This window comes from Drosophila melanogaster, chromosome 3R (assembly GCF_000001215.4).
Source record: "Drosophila melanogaster chromosome 3R".
Taxonomy (NCBI): domain Eukaryota; kingdom Metazoa; phylum Arthropoda; class Insecta; order Diptera; family Drosophilidae; genus Drosophila; species Drosophila melanogaster.
The window spans coordinates 7675240-7687515 of record NT_033777.3 but is presented as its reverse complement, the minus strand read 5'-3'; the positions used below and the strand labels follow the sequence as shown (position 1 = coordinate 7687515).

Below are 12276 nucleotides of genomic sequence, written 5' to 3'. Positions count from 1 at the left end.
GGATTTCCCTGAAAATGTTTACTTACGCAGAGCGCCCCATTTGCCTATCAGTCCAATCATCTTAATTACAAATCAATAGGCCCATTTAACTGTAGAGTAGCAGAGGTCCGAGGCCAAGACAGCTTCATAGCAACACAAAGCTATCTATGCGAGGCAATCAGTAACAAATCCATAAGCATGACAAACCCATAAAACCAAGCCAAGTAGGATGGACAAGGACACAGATAGCCATAACCATAGCCGTTCTCCTCCTCCGCCCCTCGAAAGTGATCCCTCCTCGGACTCAAATGAACCCGAAGTCAAGAGGATGCCGTCTGCTTAGCAAAAGGACACGAGCCAAACTTGTCCGACAGTGTTTTTGTTTTGGAATTTTTTCGCTTTTTCTATTTTTGCCTGCACTCGGAAAAATGATTCCATAAGTGGACGGCCTAAGTATATTTTTTTTTAATAACACAAAAACTACTTTGGAATTTATATGTTAATATTTAACCACAAGTGCAAAAAATAATGCCAATTAGAAGGCATCCGCAGTACATTGCCATTTTTTTTCTATGTGCATTTATTTAGCCATTTCTGTTACGGAGGGTTCAATGCCTTCATTACGATCAATTCCCATTGGCAGCTGCAAACTTGCGAATTGTTTTGGCCAAAAAGCCAAAACAAGCACCGTCAGCCTCGTCAACGATGAACTGAATTCAACGGCCCAGTGCCGCAAACTTTTCAGCATTATTGTTCCATTATTGGGTGGACAAAGTGCGGTGAGCGGAAGGAAAAGAATCCAGTACATTATGGAAACTCATTAGATGCCAACTCACGCTGGGTTTAATTTAAATGCGCTGTAGAGTATGTAATTGGAATCGCCGTTTGGTCATTGAGGAGGGCTAATACTTACGTGGGCAAACGGTCCCGTCGCGCTGTTATGGCCAAATACGTACATATAATTGCGCCGATTGACATCCGCGTGGAACATTCCCGTTTGCAGAAGCGGGCCAACCACGCGAGCATCAGACAGTATGTCCAGAACCACGTCACGGTGCTCCAAATTAGTGGCCTTAATCGGATTGTTGTACATGTCCTGGTATCTGCGGAGAGAGAGAGAGAGAGACAGAAAAGTGAGTGTGGGCAGAACGTAAGTGTAGGCCACAAAGCACGCAGAACATCATCGCAACGTGGCGTATGCGTAATGTGCATTGTTAACATTTGGTGGCTCGCTGTGGTTATGGGTGTGCGTGCGGTACCCGTTTTGTGTATTTACTCTCGGTACGTAAAGCTTAATTACGCGGTTGGCTTTTGTGAAGAGAACCCCCGTGGGACATTCTCTGTCAACAATAGACAACAATGGCGACTAATGCCGAACATCGGGAATCAACCAAGAAACTAGCGCTGATTGCAATTGATTTTTGTGAAAGATTTTCGCTCTAATCCCGGAACAATTAAGTGAAAGCCCTGCAAAACAATGTAAAGATTCACATTGCTATGGCCATTTCAACGTGTTATCTAAATCTAAACTTAGAAAGAGTATTGGAAATTAAATAAAATCCTTGAAACAAAAAAGGTTTTTACATAATGTACCTGAAACCGCCAATTTTATAACAAAGCTTGTTAAGAGTACAGGCGATTTTAGTGTCTTCATCTCTTTTTTGCTACGTCTCATTGCGCTTAAGAAACACACAATAATATACACATTTAACTGACGATATAAAGTTTGAAAAGAAAATTCAAGATTAAACTTTTCGTTCGTAAAACTTTTGTTAAACTTTTCACACTTCACAAATTCAGCAGTTTGGAAATGCTTTAAATGTGCCTTTAATTTTTTCTTAAAAAGTTTGTTGTCATCCAACTTGTTAATAGCCTTTATGATATTTATAAAACAATACTTATAAAAGGTGCTGCTTATGGCTGCTAATACGTAGGTATATCTCACCTTAAATTTTAGAAAAACAAAATAAATTTTACAGAAAAAAACCGGCTAACAATTAAATCGAGCTTATTAACACCTCTAGTAAAATGCCTCCCTGTACTGGGTTTTCTCTAATAAATGTGTTGCCCTCCACTCCCACATTAAATATATCGGCGTGCTTCTGGTTAAGTCCATCCCAGCATGAAATTATTATGGCGCAGCGGAAAAGACACGAGGTCTTGGAAAAATACAAAATCCCTCTGTGGCTGCCTTGTGTTCATGTCAAGCACAACACTTGGCCTTTTGCTAGCAGCTGTTGAAGCAGGTACAACATGCCACAGGACACATAGACTCACACTCACTCCAAGGAATATGTACGCCGGGGTTTTCAACGTCTTGGCATGGCCTAATGTACAAATAAATAGAGCCATATTTTCCACATTTTCGTACGGGTTGTACTTAGTTTTCCTTTGCTGCCCGGATTGTCTGTTTGTGTTTTTTGTGCCACGTTATGCATTTTATTGTCGGCTACTTAAGTTATGCACTTTGACCTCCATTCAGACAGCACAGTCGACGTCGACCCCCCGTGAATAAGCCTCGAGGAAGCAAAGTCGGCAAACGGCATGGTGTACAGTGCCACTCATGAATGTATAGCCCAAGGTGGCTCGCAAGACGCCTCTCGTTTGCTCTACTTGCTGCTGTTTATGCAGGATTCAAAGGACATACCTACAGCAGAGGTCGAAAATATATGCCAAACCACTGTTAGGTTTGATACTCATCACAAAAGTTTGAGAGTATAATTGAACATTTTAAGTGATCTTTTAAAGTATATAAATTAGATTGCTCGATTATTGTATATTTGAGAAAATTGTTTCATATTAGTAGTTCCACCACGTTGCCCGCTCCTGTATATCTTACTTCTCCTCCAGTAGCCGCCGCCGGAGACACATGTTTGCATTGGACTCGTAGTCGGAATCAGAATCGAAACTGCTCCGTTTTATATTTATTTGCGGCTTCCATTGTGTAATCCCGTCTAGTTGAGCAACGCTTGGAGCGTTCAGTTGGCGGTGCACGATGCGTATGCGCAATAAATAACAAGTGTGAGCTTCAAAGTGTCTTCTTCAGCTTATTAAGTTAAAAACCGTTTGCAATACTTTCGGGTGGTACATATGCTGAGGTTCCCGCAACAGCTCAGAACTTTGATCTCATTATGCTCCCCACAGTGGCGTTATTATAAGCTCATCGGAAAACCCGCACCAACCATCGACTTAGTTAAAAATGCATGCCAGCCATGATAATTCCGTTTGAGGGGGTGAAAAAACTTTTAAGTAGTCCATTGAGGAAGCAGTAAAAATGTGTCATTGCAAATATAATTTGGAAATCACGCGAAATGCTTGCAAAAACAAACGAAAAGTCGAGCAAACAAATTTTGAATGCCACCAGACCAGCACAAATGCTTAATTAAAAGTTGGACGAATTCGCATTGGGGAAATCCCTTGACAAACATTGAATAACCCGAAAATGTGGTGCTCATGCTAAGGAAATAAGATTAAAGTGGGCACCAAACAAACAATAAGTGGAACAGTTCCGGGACTAAAGCCATACGAAAGTTTCGTGCCACCGACCATATAATTAAATATATACATATACGTGTGTGTTTAGGCGACAATCGTACGTAAAACATACACGCACCGCAAAACAACCGACAAAAGCGGCCAAACACACGAAAACACTCAAAAGTAACCGCAGAGCACTCGAAACAACACACCAGTACACATACACTCGCATACACACAAACGCCCACAACAAATGGCCACCGGAAATATGCACAACAAACACACCCAAGTATGCAGTGGAAAAACACACCAAACAAAACCAGCAACACATAGCAGCTGAAAGGGGTTAACAAAGGCGGTGAGCGTCATTTGCTTTGCTCCCGTGCCAGTGGCACGCTCACCTGGGCCCCGGTACAACCAAGTCCACCCCACCCCACCCATTTTTACACCTTGAGCGGAGCCCAAGGAATGACCATTCAGGGAACTTACACAAGTGCGATTCAATTTGGCAGTACTGTGCGATTTCCTTTATTTGTATTTGGTTAACTAAAGTGCTCGAGTGAGTGAAATAGTTGAGGCAGGAATTTTGGAATTTAAAATGGCTCTTAGTTGATTTTAAAGATTTTGTGTTCTGTATTACACAGGTCTTCCAAGGCTTTAGGAGTAGTTTCCCGTCTTGTATTTTCCACGTGTTTGTATCTTGCATACTCACGAACAGCGTGTCTAACGTCAGTTATATTCAAGCAGTAGAAAACTGACAAACTAGGCATGAATTAGAATAAAGAACAAGGCAAATTAGCACCCCCAGTTTTTGTGGCCTGCCGCAGGGAGCTCTTTCTCCCGAACTTGGTTGCACAGTGTAGGTTGCTGACTTCCGCTGCTCGTTTCTGGAGCATGAAGCAACACTCACATTTAATTTCCGAAGAGCGTATGTGACACTTTAAATATTTCCGCACTCAAACAAACACTTCTCCGCCAGAAACACACACTCACAGTCGGAGGCAAAGTCGGATGCGGATGCGAATGCGAAAACGGAGAGACAGATGCAGATGATGGGACAGACGAAGGTGCTTGCCGTACTTTTGGTCGGAGAGCCTGGTCTCCGGCTGTCTGTGCCCTGGTGCACAATTTTCTAGTGCCCTAGATTTTTGGCAGCTGCATAGCTGTAATGAATTTGTTGAGGAGTTTGCTAATGAAGTACGACCGGTCTTTCGAATAAAATGCAATTTGATTTTAAATTGCATTAAGCGGAAATTGCTGAGAACGAGAATATGCTCCTAATGGCATTCAGACGAGTGAACAAATATCGAAGCAGATATCCCTGTCCCAAAATTTGATTCTTTCCCTGGCATGTAAAGTTGGCTTAACTTTAAGTGGGGCCAGACCTCATTTAAGAACCTCCTCAAATCACAGTTTGCCCACGGCCTGAGAAAAAGGGGAAAATCAAATCCATTTAATCACCCAGAACAGAAATCCCCCCTCCATTTCACCCGATATGCCCGTGAGCACAACAAGCAAAGCGAAACAACTCGAGCCTCATATACATATAGCCGTGCACATATAGACACGGATGCGGACCACTAACTGGCGTTAATGCCCGACTTCTGCGGGGAATAGTGCGGGTTCATGAACCCCACTTAACGTGGATGTGGGTGCAAAGGGGTTGAGTTGGTGTGGGGGAGAGGTTCGCCCATTAAGTTCTCTACCACTGCCAGGCTAAACAGCCAAGGCAGTGGAGGATGTGTATGTGTGCTCGAAACTCCTGCTACGTCCTTAAAGCCAAAGGAGCGATGGAGTGTGGTGGCAATGGGTACTATATTTGGCCTAGGCACAGGACATAGTAGATCAGGTCAATAAATATTCAAAGGCACCATCGAAATGTATGTGCACATTATGTTTATTGCTCTAGAAAGAGTACACGTCGAATACTTAAAATATTTACATCCCTTAGGAATATTTACATATATCGCACATTATTATTATTCATTTCTTTTATGATTTATGACTTCTCACTGCCTCTTCCTGTTGTGTTTTCATTGGTATTTGAACAAACATACTTGGGAGTCCAAAGTCGAAATTAATGAACTGACACTTGATGCCTTTATTGAAGTCTGTATTCAATTTTCCGCATATTTTTCCGATTTATTCTGCATTGCAGCCACTTCATGCTTCCCAAAGTATTAAACTTTTCGTACACAAATTCGCCACTAATGCACTGGTCGACATGGCAATTGTTGAATTTAACAATTCACAGCCTTCGGTAATATGCCAGATTTCAATTATTTATTGCGTCCGTGTGGGCTTACAACAATTTCTGGTCAGTGCGGAATATAATGTAATATATTGCGTATACGCCCCCCGATCCGCCCCAAGAGCGTTTACCGAAATTGCTTTGCCGCATACGCAAACTGTGCCCGCTTTCTGTGCCTGTATAGCTGTTTGGCATATACACACAGGCTCACACACACACACACACATCCCCAAGCGCTGACAAACGATTATGAATAACTGCAACACGCCGGGGAAATACGACCACTCATAGTGGCGGGCGAACGGGAAAATATCTCAACGAGTGCCTCTGGGCGCGTGTGTGCGAATATTTATGCCGCTCACTGTGCAATAAGCACCATTTTATTACACTTGAACATCTACACTGAGCAGCCAAGTTGAGTTGTGGATGCAGTAAGTGGTCTGGGTGTCTAAAGCTCAGAAATGTGAATAAAATATGTAAATATGATGTTAAGCCCCTCATGGCCATATTATGGTAACAGTATTTTATTCAAGAGAAAGGCTTTGTACTGCGAATTTCAAAATTGCATATCAATAATTTAGTTTCACATTCAAGTTATTTAAGAACTCTACTTTTAAACACGCTTGATTGCAGTTATATCCTGCATGAATATTTCAGTCTGCATGTCAAGGTAATAGTATAACACATAACATATTTCCCATTTACATGCTCTTTAAGCACATTTAGTTTAAAGCAAACCTCCCATTTGAACTACCTGAAAGCTTATAAAATTACTGAAAAGGCATTCGCACTCCATGAATGGAATTTACACTCAAAATTCTCGCAATTGCCATATTTTCTCAGCAAAGAAAAACACTGAAATATGCAAAGTAAATAATTGCTTGGGTTTGTGAGCTGTTCTCCGTCCGGTTGCATAATCGAAAGTTCTTCAAAATGCATGTCAGCGGAAGATCGCCCCGAAAGGGGCGTGGTCAGCGCAGGGTCGGACCGCTCGTCCGAGGACGAGTGCATGTGTGCCATCACAGGATGGCCGAAAACAATCGCTGAGCCGGATTGAGTTTGAGCCCGCGAACACACAAGAGGAGTGGCAAAAAGCACGCATGTAATTTATGATGTTTCAGCGTGTAAACAACACGTTCCGAGCCGTCGAAAAAAGCGGAGGCAGGGAAGCATGCATCTGCACTAGTTGCAGCAACGTGTAATTTACGAGGGAAGTTTGGCAAATAAAACGGGAGCAACTGGTTCAAGATGCTGCTGCATAGGGATATATGGACATGTCTATGTTGGAACAAGAGCAGCTGGAAACCAAATGCATATTTAGCCGGGATATTAAAGCGAAAGGCGTACGGGGCAACAGCAGACAATGCCATTTAAAAGTTTATGGCTTTTGCATCGCCCACCCACAGGTCACGCCCACTCCATTGTCCTCGCCCTAAGCGTTTTCAAATTGAAGCTGGAAAGTCAGCTTATAAGGATTGAGGCATATTAAATGCATTTATAGCCTATATTACTATAATATGCTTTAGGATCAGTCAGTCGACAGTAATAAAATAATAAAGCTCCTTTTTCAAGATATGGCGATAGCGAAATAAAACATTTTTTATAAAAAATAATACTTTTTATATAAGATATGGTATCTGCTTTGACTTCGCCATAGCAATTGTGTGCACAACTGGCATCACTGGCCACAATGTATGCGACTTCCTGTGCCACAGTCCGCGGCTAATAAATTCAGGAGCTGAACTTCGGTAAATGCGCCGCCTGTCGCCAAGGATCAGCGAGCCGACCCCAGCGCTGCCTTGCATATTTTCGTAAATAATACTATAATAAATAAGTTTATGCTATTAAGCGTCTGCTGGCGGCCCCCGGCATTGTTTGCCCGCTCCCACGGGCCTTGTTATCTGTAGGACGCGTGTCTGGAGCGTTTTCGTTGCGGAGTAAACAACTTTGCGGCCAGCCGGGTAATTAAGGAGCCCGCTCGAGGTTGCGGTTTATAAATGGCTGAAATTAAAACGACAATATAAAGCTGTCAGCGACACTTTGAGTTGGGTCAATTGTGTCGCGGCCAGATAAGCCAGGGATTAAGCGACTAAGCAACAGTTTACAAACCGGGAAGACGACGAGGAATAAACTGGTGATGGGGCAACAATGAAATTCGAGAAAAGTGAGGCAACGAGAACTTCTTCTGTACAATGAAAATTTAATTCAATCACACAGCAGACGTGTTTGATTCGATTTCCCATCTCACAACACGCAAACAAATTAAACTCCTATGAATTGAACTTGATTGCATACCAACACAACTGAACTCCTTGGGGAATTACACCTGCAACTTTCAGTAGCAGCTTAAGAGCCATCTTGAGATGAAAAGAACACTTTTGCAAGCTTAAAAATCCTTGCCCTATTTCCTTCTCACTGTGAATAGTGCAAGTGAAAATCCCTAGAACTAAATCGCATCCGGAAGTCGGCTGTGCCCTCAAGTACAAGATACGGATACAGCACTAAATAATTGCCTTTTCACTCGGACAGTTTCCCCTCTTGGCCAAAAAACAAGCAGAAACTGCCAGACATTTTCGATGGGCCCATAAATCTGAGCCGGCTGAGCGAATGTGTGTCAGCTTAGCGTTTAAAAGAACAAGAGGAATGTTACGGTAATACCAAAATAGCAAATTTCATGGCTAGTGTAAATCAAACACACCTGCAATTAGGCCCACACGTGCACGACACCCACCTGGAGCCTCACCTGAGGAGCAGACAAAGCTATTTGGGCAACGGCCCCAGAAACAATTTCTGGCAATTGCCGACCAACTCATTAACATGCAGCACTAAGTCTACACTGCAAGAAATATCATCTAATATACACAGGTCCGGGTTGTGAGCCATTATGACAATAGAAAGTGCGATTAATGTATTCATATTTTCATTTGTTTGCATATTAATTTGCATATACGTATAAAGATCAATATATTCACGAAAACTAATCAGTAGGTCCTAAAAACAAAGTACTTCTCAGGACTTAAATGATAGCTACTATTAAATGAAGACAGCCGAAGAATAGGTATATTTTCTTTCACTGAACCTTTGCTCCAGGGTCTCCTAGTTCTTTGGCCATTGTCTGGTCCGTTCTGTTGTTGTTTGACGCTGGAGTAGCTAATTTTTCGGGGCCACAGGTGTATGGGGTGTGGTGTATTTCCCTCCCACGCTGTAGGATATGTAACTGTATCTGACCAGCCATTAAACGCAGCCATGGAAACACGCCTAGGGCATGCTAAAAGGGGTTGGATAGCAGGTCTCCGATCCCCTGAAAACCTAGGGGCCTCTGGCGAGCCGGCCATAAACCAAAAACTGTTCAAAATGGCGCAATGCCTAAAAGTTTTCCGTGCTGGCTAAAACTTGCGACACTGCAGCAGATAAAATGGCCCAGCTGAAGAGGATATGCTCGTAGAAAAAGTGCATTCGAGGGTCCTTGCAGCGCCACTTTGAGCCGCTTTGAGTTGGTCAGAAATGAAATCAACGCACGCGGCGGAAGCAATGGTGTGCGCTTTAAGGCGCCTCAAAGGAGCATTATGGAATTCATAAGCGGGCAACGGCAAAGTGAAATGCAATAAGCTCCAAAGATTGCCGGCATAGTCATAAATATGTATGAGCCAGAATATTATTACTCATATTCCCTGTCAGGGCAATATCGGATTAAGAACCCTAGTTAGATACGCTCAAAGAAGTAAATTAAAAGAAGACCCGCCATCCTCTTAGGGGTTACATCCTTCAATACCGCTAGCTAGTTATTTTCTTTATAAATGTATTATTAAATTATATTGAACAGTGGGTCCGATTCCCGGAAAGGGGCTTGCTCGAGCTTTTAAACCATTACCATCAATGATTATAATTTTATAATTAGCTTAACCTAGAATTCGATTTATTTTTGGCTTGTTAGCGTACAGTAAGTTAGGAAATTTGGAAATAAATATTTTGGTTTCTATAATTCGTAGTAATTATTTCTTAAATCTTTTGAAATTATTTAATAGATGATAGATATTGCTTTTTTGTAGTTTTTTTTTGTAAATTAATAATTATATAAAAATAAACAATTTTTTATACTATTAATTAACCTTAAGTAAGGTTGAGTTGTAATACCTTCTTTTGGGTTGATTTTATTGCTCTTGACTTGTAAGTATCAGACTACCTATGCCTCTAAAACTTGCCGTTTAATTAAGCATTGTTATTGTCAAATATTTATTGTAAATAATGACCCAATATTAAGATATGTAATCTACAATTCTTGGAAGTATACGCCCTTTAACTAACTTAATTGAAGTAGAACCAGGGCATAAAGGACCTGCGGGCGGCGCATTGATTGTCAAAGGTGTCGTGTTGAACATTTGATCAACAGACGAGTGCGGGCTGAAAGGCCCGGTATGTGGCAGGATGGGCATCCTTCAACTTCAGAGACACCCAGGGTTGAAAAAAGTCACGAGTCGAAGGGAAATAAAACGAGGCAAAAGCACGGCTGTCCGTCAATGACTGCCTCCGTACGATTTCCACTGCCCGATGCCCGATGGCCGATGTCCTGGGGTCCCAGTGCTGTTTGGACTGCCATTTAATTCAATGACGGACAACAAAGCATTGCCACCGGGATGCAGTTAACAGAGCAGTGAGAAAGCGCCAAATATGTGCAAGCAAAGCCTGAAAGGCTGGCACTTCCACTGCCGCGCCCACACAACACACAGCCAACCACCCACCGAACACCTACCACGCCCTCCGCCTACCGCCTACCGTCGACCGCCCACCGCCCCGCCGTCCTCATACAAAACAATTTCCCCTGGAGAGTTTCCATGTTCAGTTATTCGTATGTGAAAAAGCGCATCTGTTGTTGATTGTGTGAACTTCCTTTCAATCGTTTGTTTGTCCTTCTTTTTTCCTCAGTTGTCGTTGTGTTTTTGCTTATTTGTTTGTTGTTTTGTTGTTTATTCTTATGGCTGCTGTTGTTGCCTTTCAAGCCGTTACTGTTTTTGTTGTTTGCGGGTGTTATTGCTGTTATCCGCTCCAGGCGAATGCCAGCAGCTTAGATAGTTTTTGGACCACTTTCCGCCACTCGAAGGGTATTCCAAGTTGGTAGCCGGGTTTGCACGGAACTAGTTCTGGACAGATACAGAAACTGTTTGCGTAGAATTGAATGAAGATATCACACGAACAAGTTCAATATTTGCATGGCAATTAAACGAAAACTAATATCTAGGAACGTGAAAACAAGAAGAACAGTCCATGAATGTTTGGTTACCATACCTTTATGTTTTATTCAGTTTTGTTAAAAAAAAACTTCGTTAAAGTACATTAAAAAGGAGCATGCTAACAGGATACAAGGTGGCTCCTAAAACGAACTCTATTCCCAAAACAATAGAAATAGCTCCTTTGACAATTCCTAACCCAACCCAACCTAACCTCCTTGTTTACCCTCAGGATCTGAAAAGCACATACAACATTCGTTGTCGGTTCGAATGGATTCTCAGTGTACATGCGGCATCGTCTGGACATTCCGCTTATAATCCTTGGTGGCCATCTTTAGAAATAATTGCATCTTTTGTGCAAATAACTTTATAGGATGGCACCGAAAACGGAGCTCAGGACCCCCGTTTTGGACCAAGATCCGTTGACATTCAATGGACGTCGGTGGGTGGGAATTTCCCTTGTGCCAGGAGGTCACTGCTGTGCATTGTGCAATTTATTTATTGCACACAAAACTTTCCCAGCGCAAAGAGAAGAAGCGAGACCAGCAGAAGGAAGAGGCGGAAAAACTTCTGAGAAAATGAGATAGTCAGTGGCATTGTTTTCCCCAAATGAACGGAGTAATGTCGACCCGCGGGAACGTCACCAGCTCAAAGTAATAAGTAGCCAGCTGATGACATAATAGTGCTCTCCTGCGGATCACTTTGGATAGTCGTTTATTATAATTTATGGTGGCACTTCCAAGGAGCCCGCTCGCAAAAGACCGAGACCCAAAACCCGACTATTTTCAAACACATTTCCGCACGGAATAAATTTCAATTTAAATTAAACCTTAAAGCCGTTTCGCCTGCCGATGACGTCAATGCCGAAGTAAATTGCCTAACCGACATTTCAGGCGGGCGTCGCTAATCCGCGGCACTTAGCAAACAAATTGCCCCACATAAACAATTCTAATTGAGATGAACGATAGGGCCGTGTACTTACACACATGCAAACCAGTCAATCGGATCGCTCGCAATCCGGCAACTATGTTAAATGCAGAGTAAGTTACACGGCTTCAGGCCACGGGCTGACCGGATTTGCATTGCCCAGCATCATAAAATGGAGCATAAATTTCACTTACTTCTTCAGCGTGGCAGCCAATGCCAAATCGGGGCGTATATCGAAGCGGCTCTGCATATAGAAGCGCAATAAATTATCGCGTTCATTTTCACGTAATCCTTCCTCGAGTGCTAATGCGGCCAGTGTGTGATAGGATTCTGACTCCGTGATGCCGAATAATAAATCATAACTGAAAGAGACAGCGAGAGACGGTGTGAGAGAGAGGCCAGTTGCGCTGGGGGCGT

The 12276-nt window shown here is 42.6% G+C and overlaps 1 protein-coding gene across 2 annotated transcripts in view; it reads right to left on the bottom strand.

Annotated features, from left to right (window-relative positions):
* Nlg1 (Neuroligin 1) overlaps positions 1 to 12276 on the bottom strand; it is a 36628-nt gene that overhangs the window by 7359 nt on the left and 16993 nt on the right. For both annotated transcript variants that reach the window (NM_169191.4, NM_001260037.2), the window contains exons 8-9: positions 12054 to 12221; positions 893 to 1082 (exon numbers count right to left, since the gene is read on the bottom strand). In NM_169191.4, the coding sequence (NP_731172.2) occupies positions 893 to 1082; positions 12054 to 12221 (358 nt within the window). The remainder of the gene's footprint in view (positions 1 to 892; positions 1083 to 12053; positions 12222 to 12276) is intronic.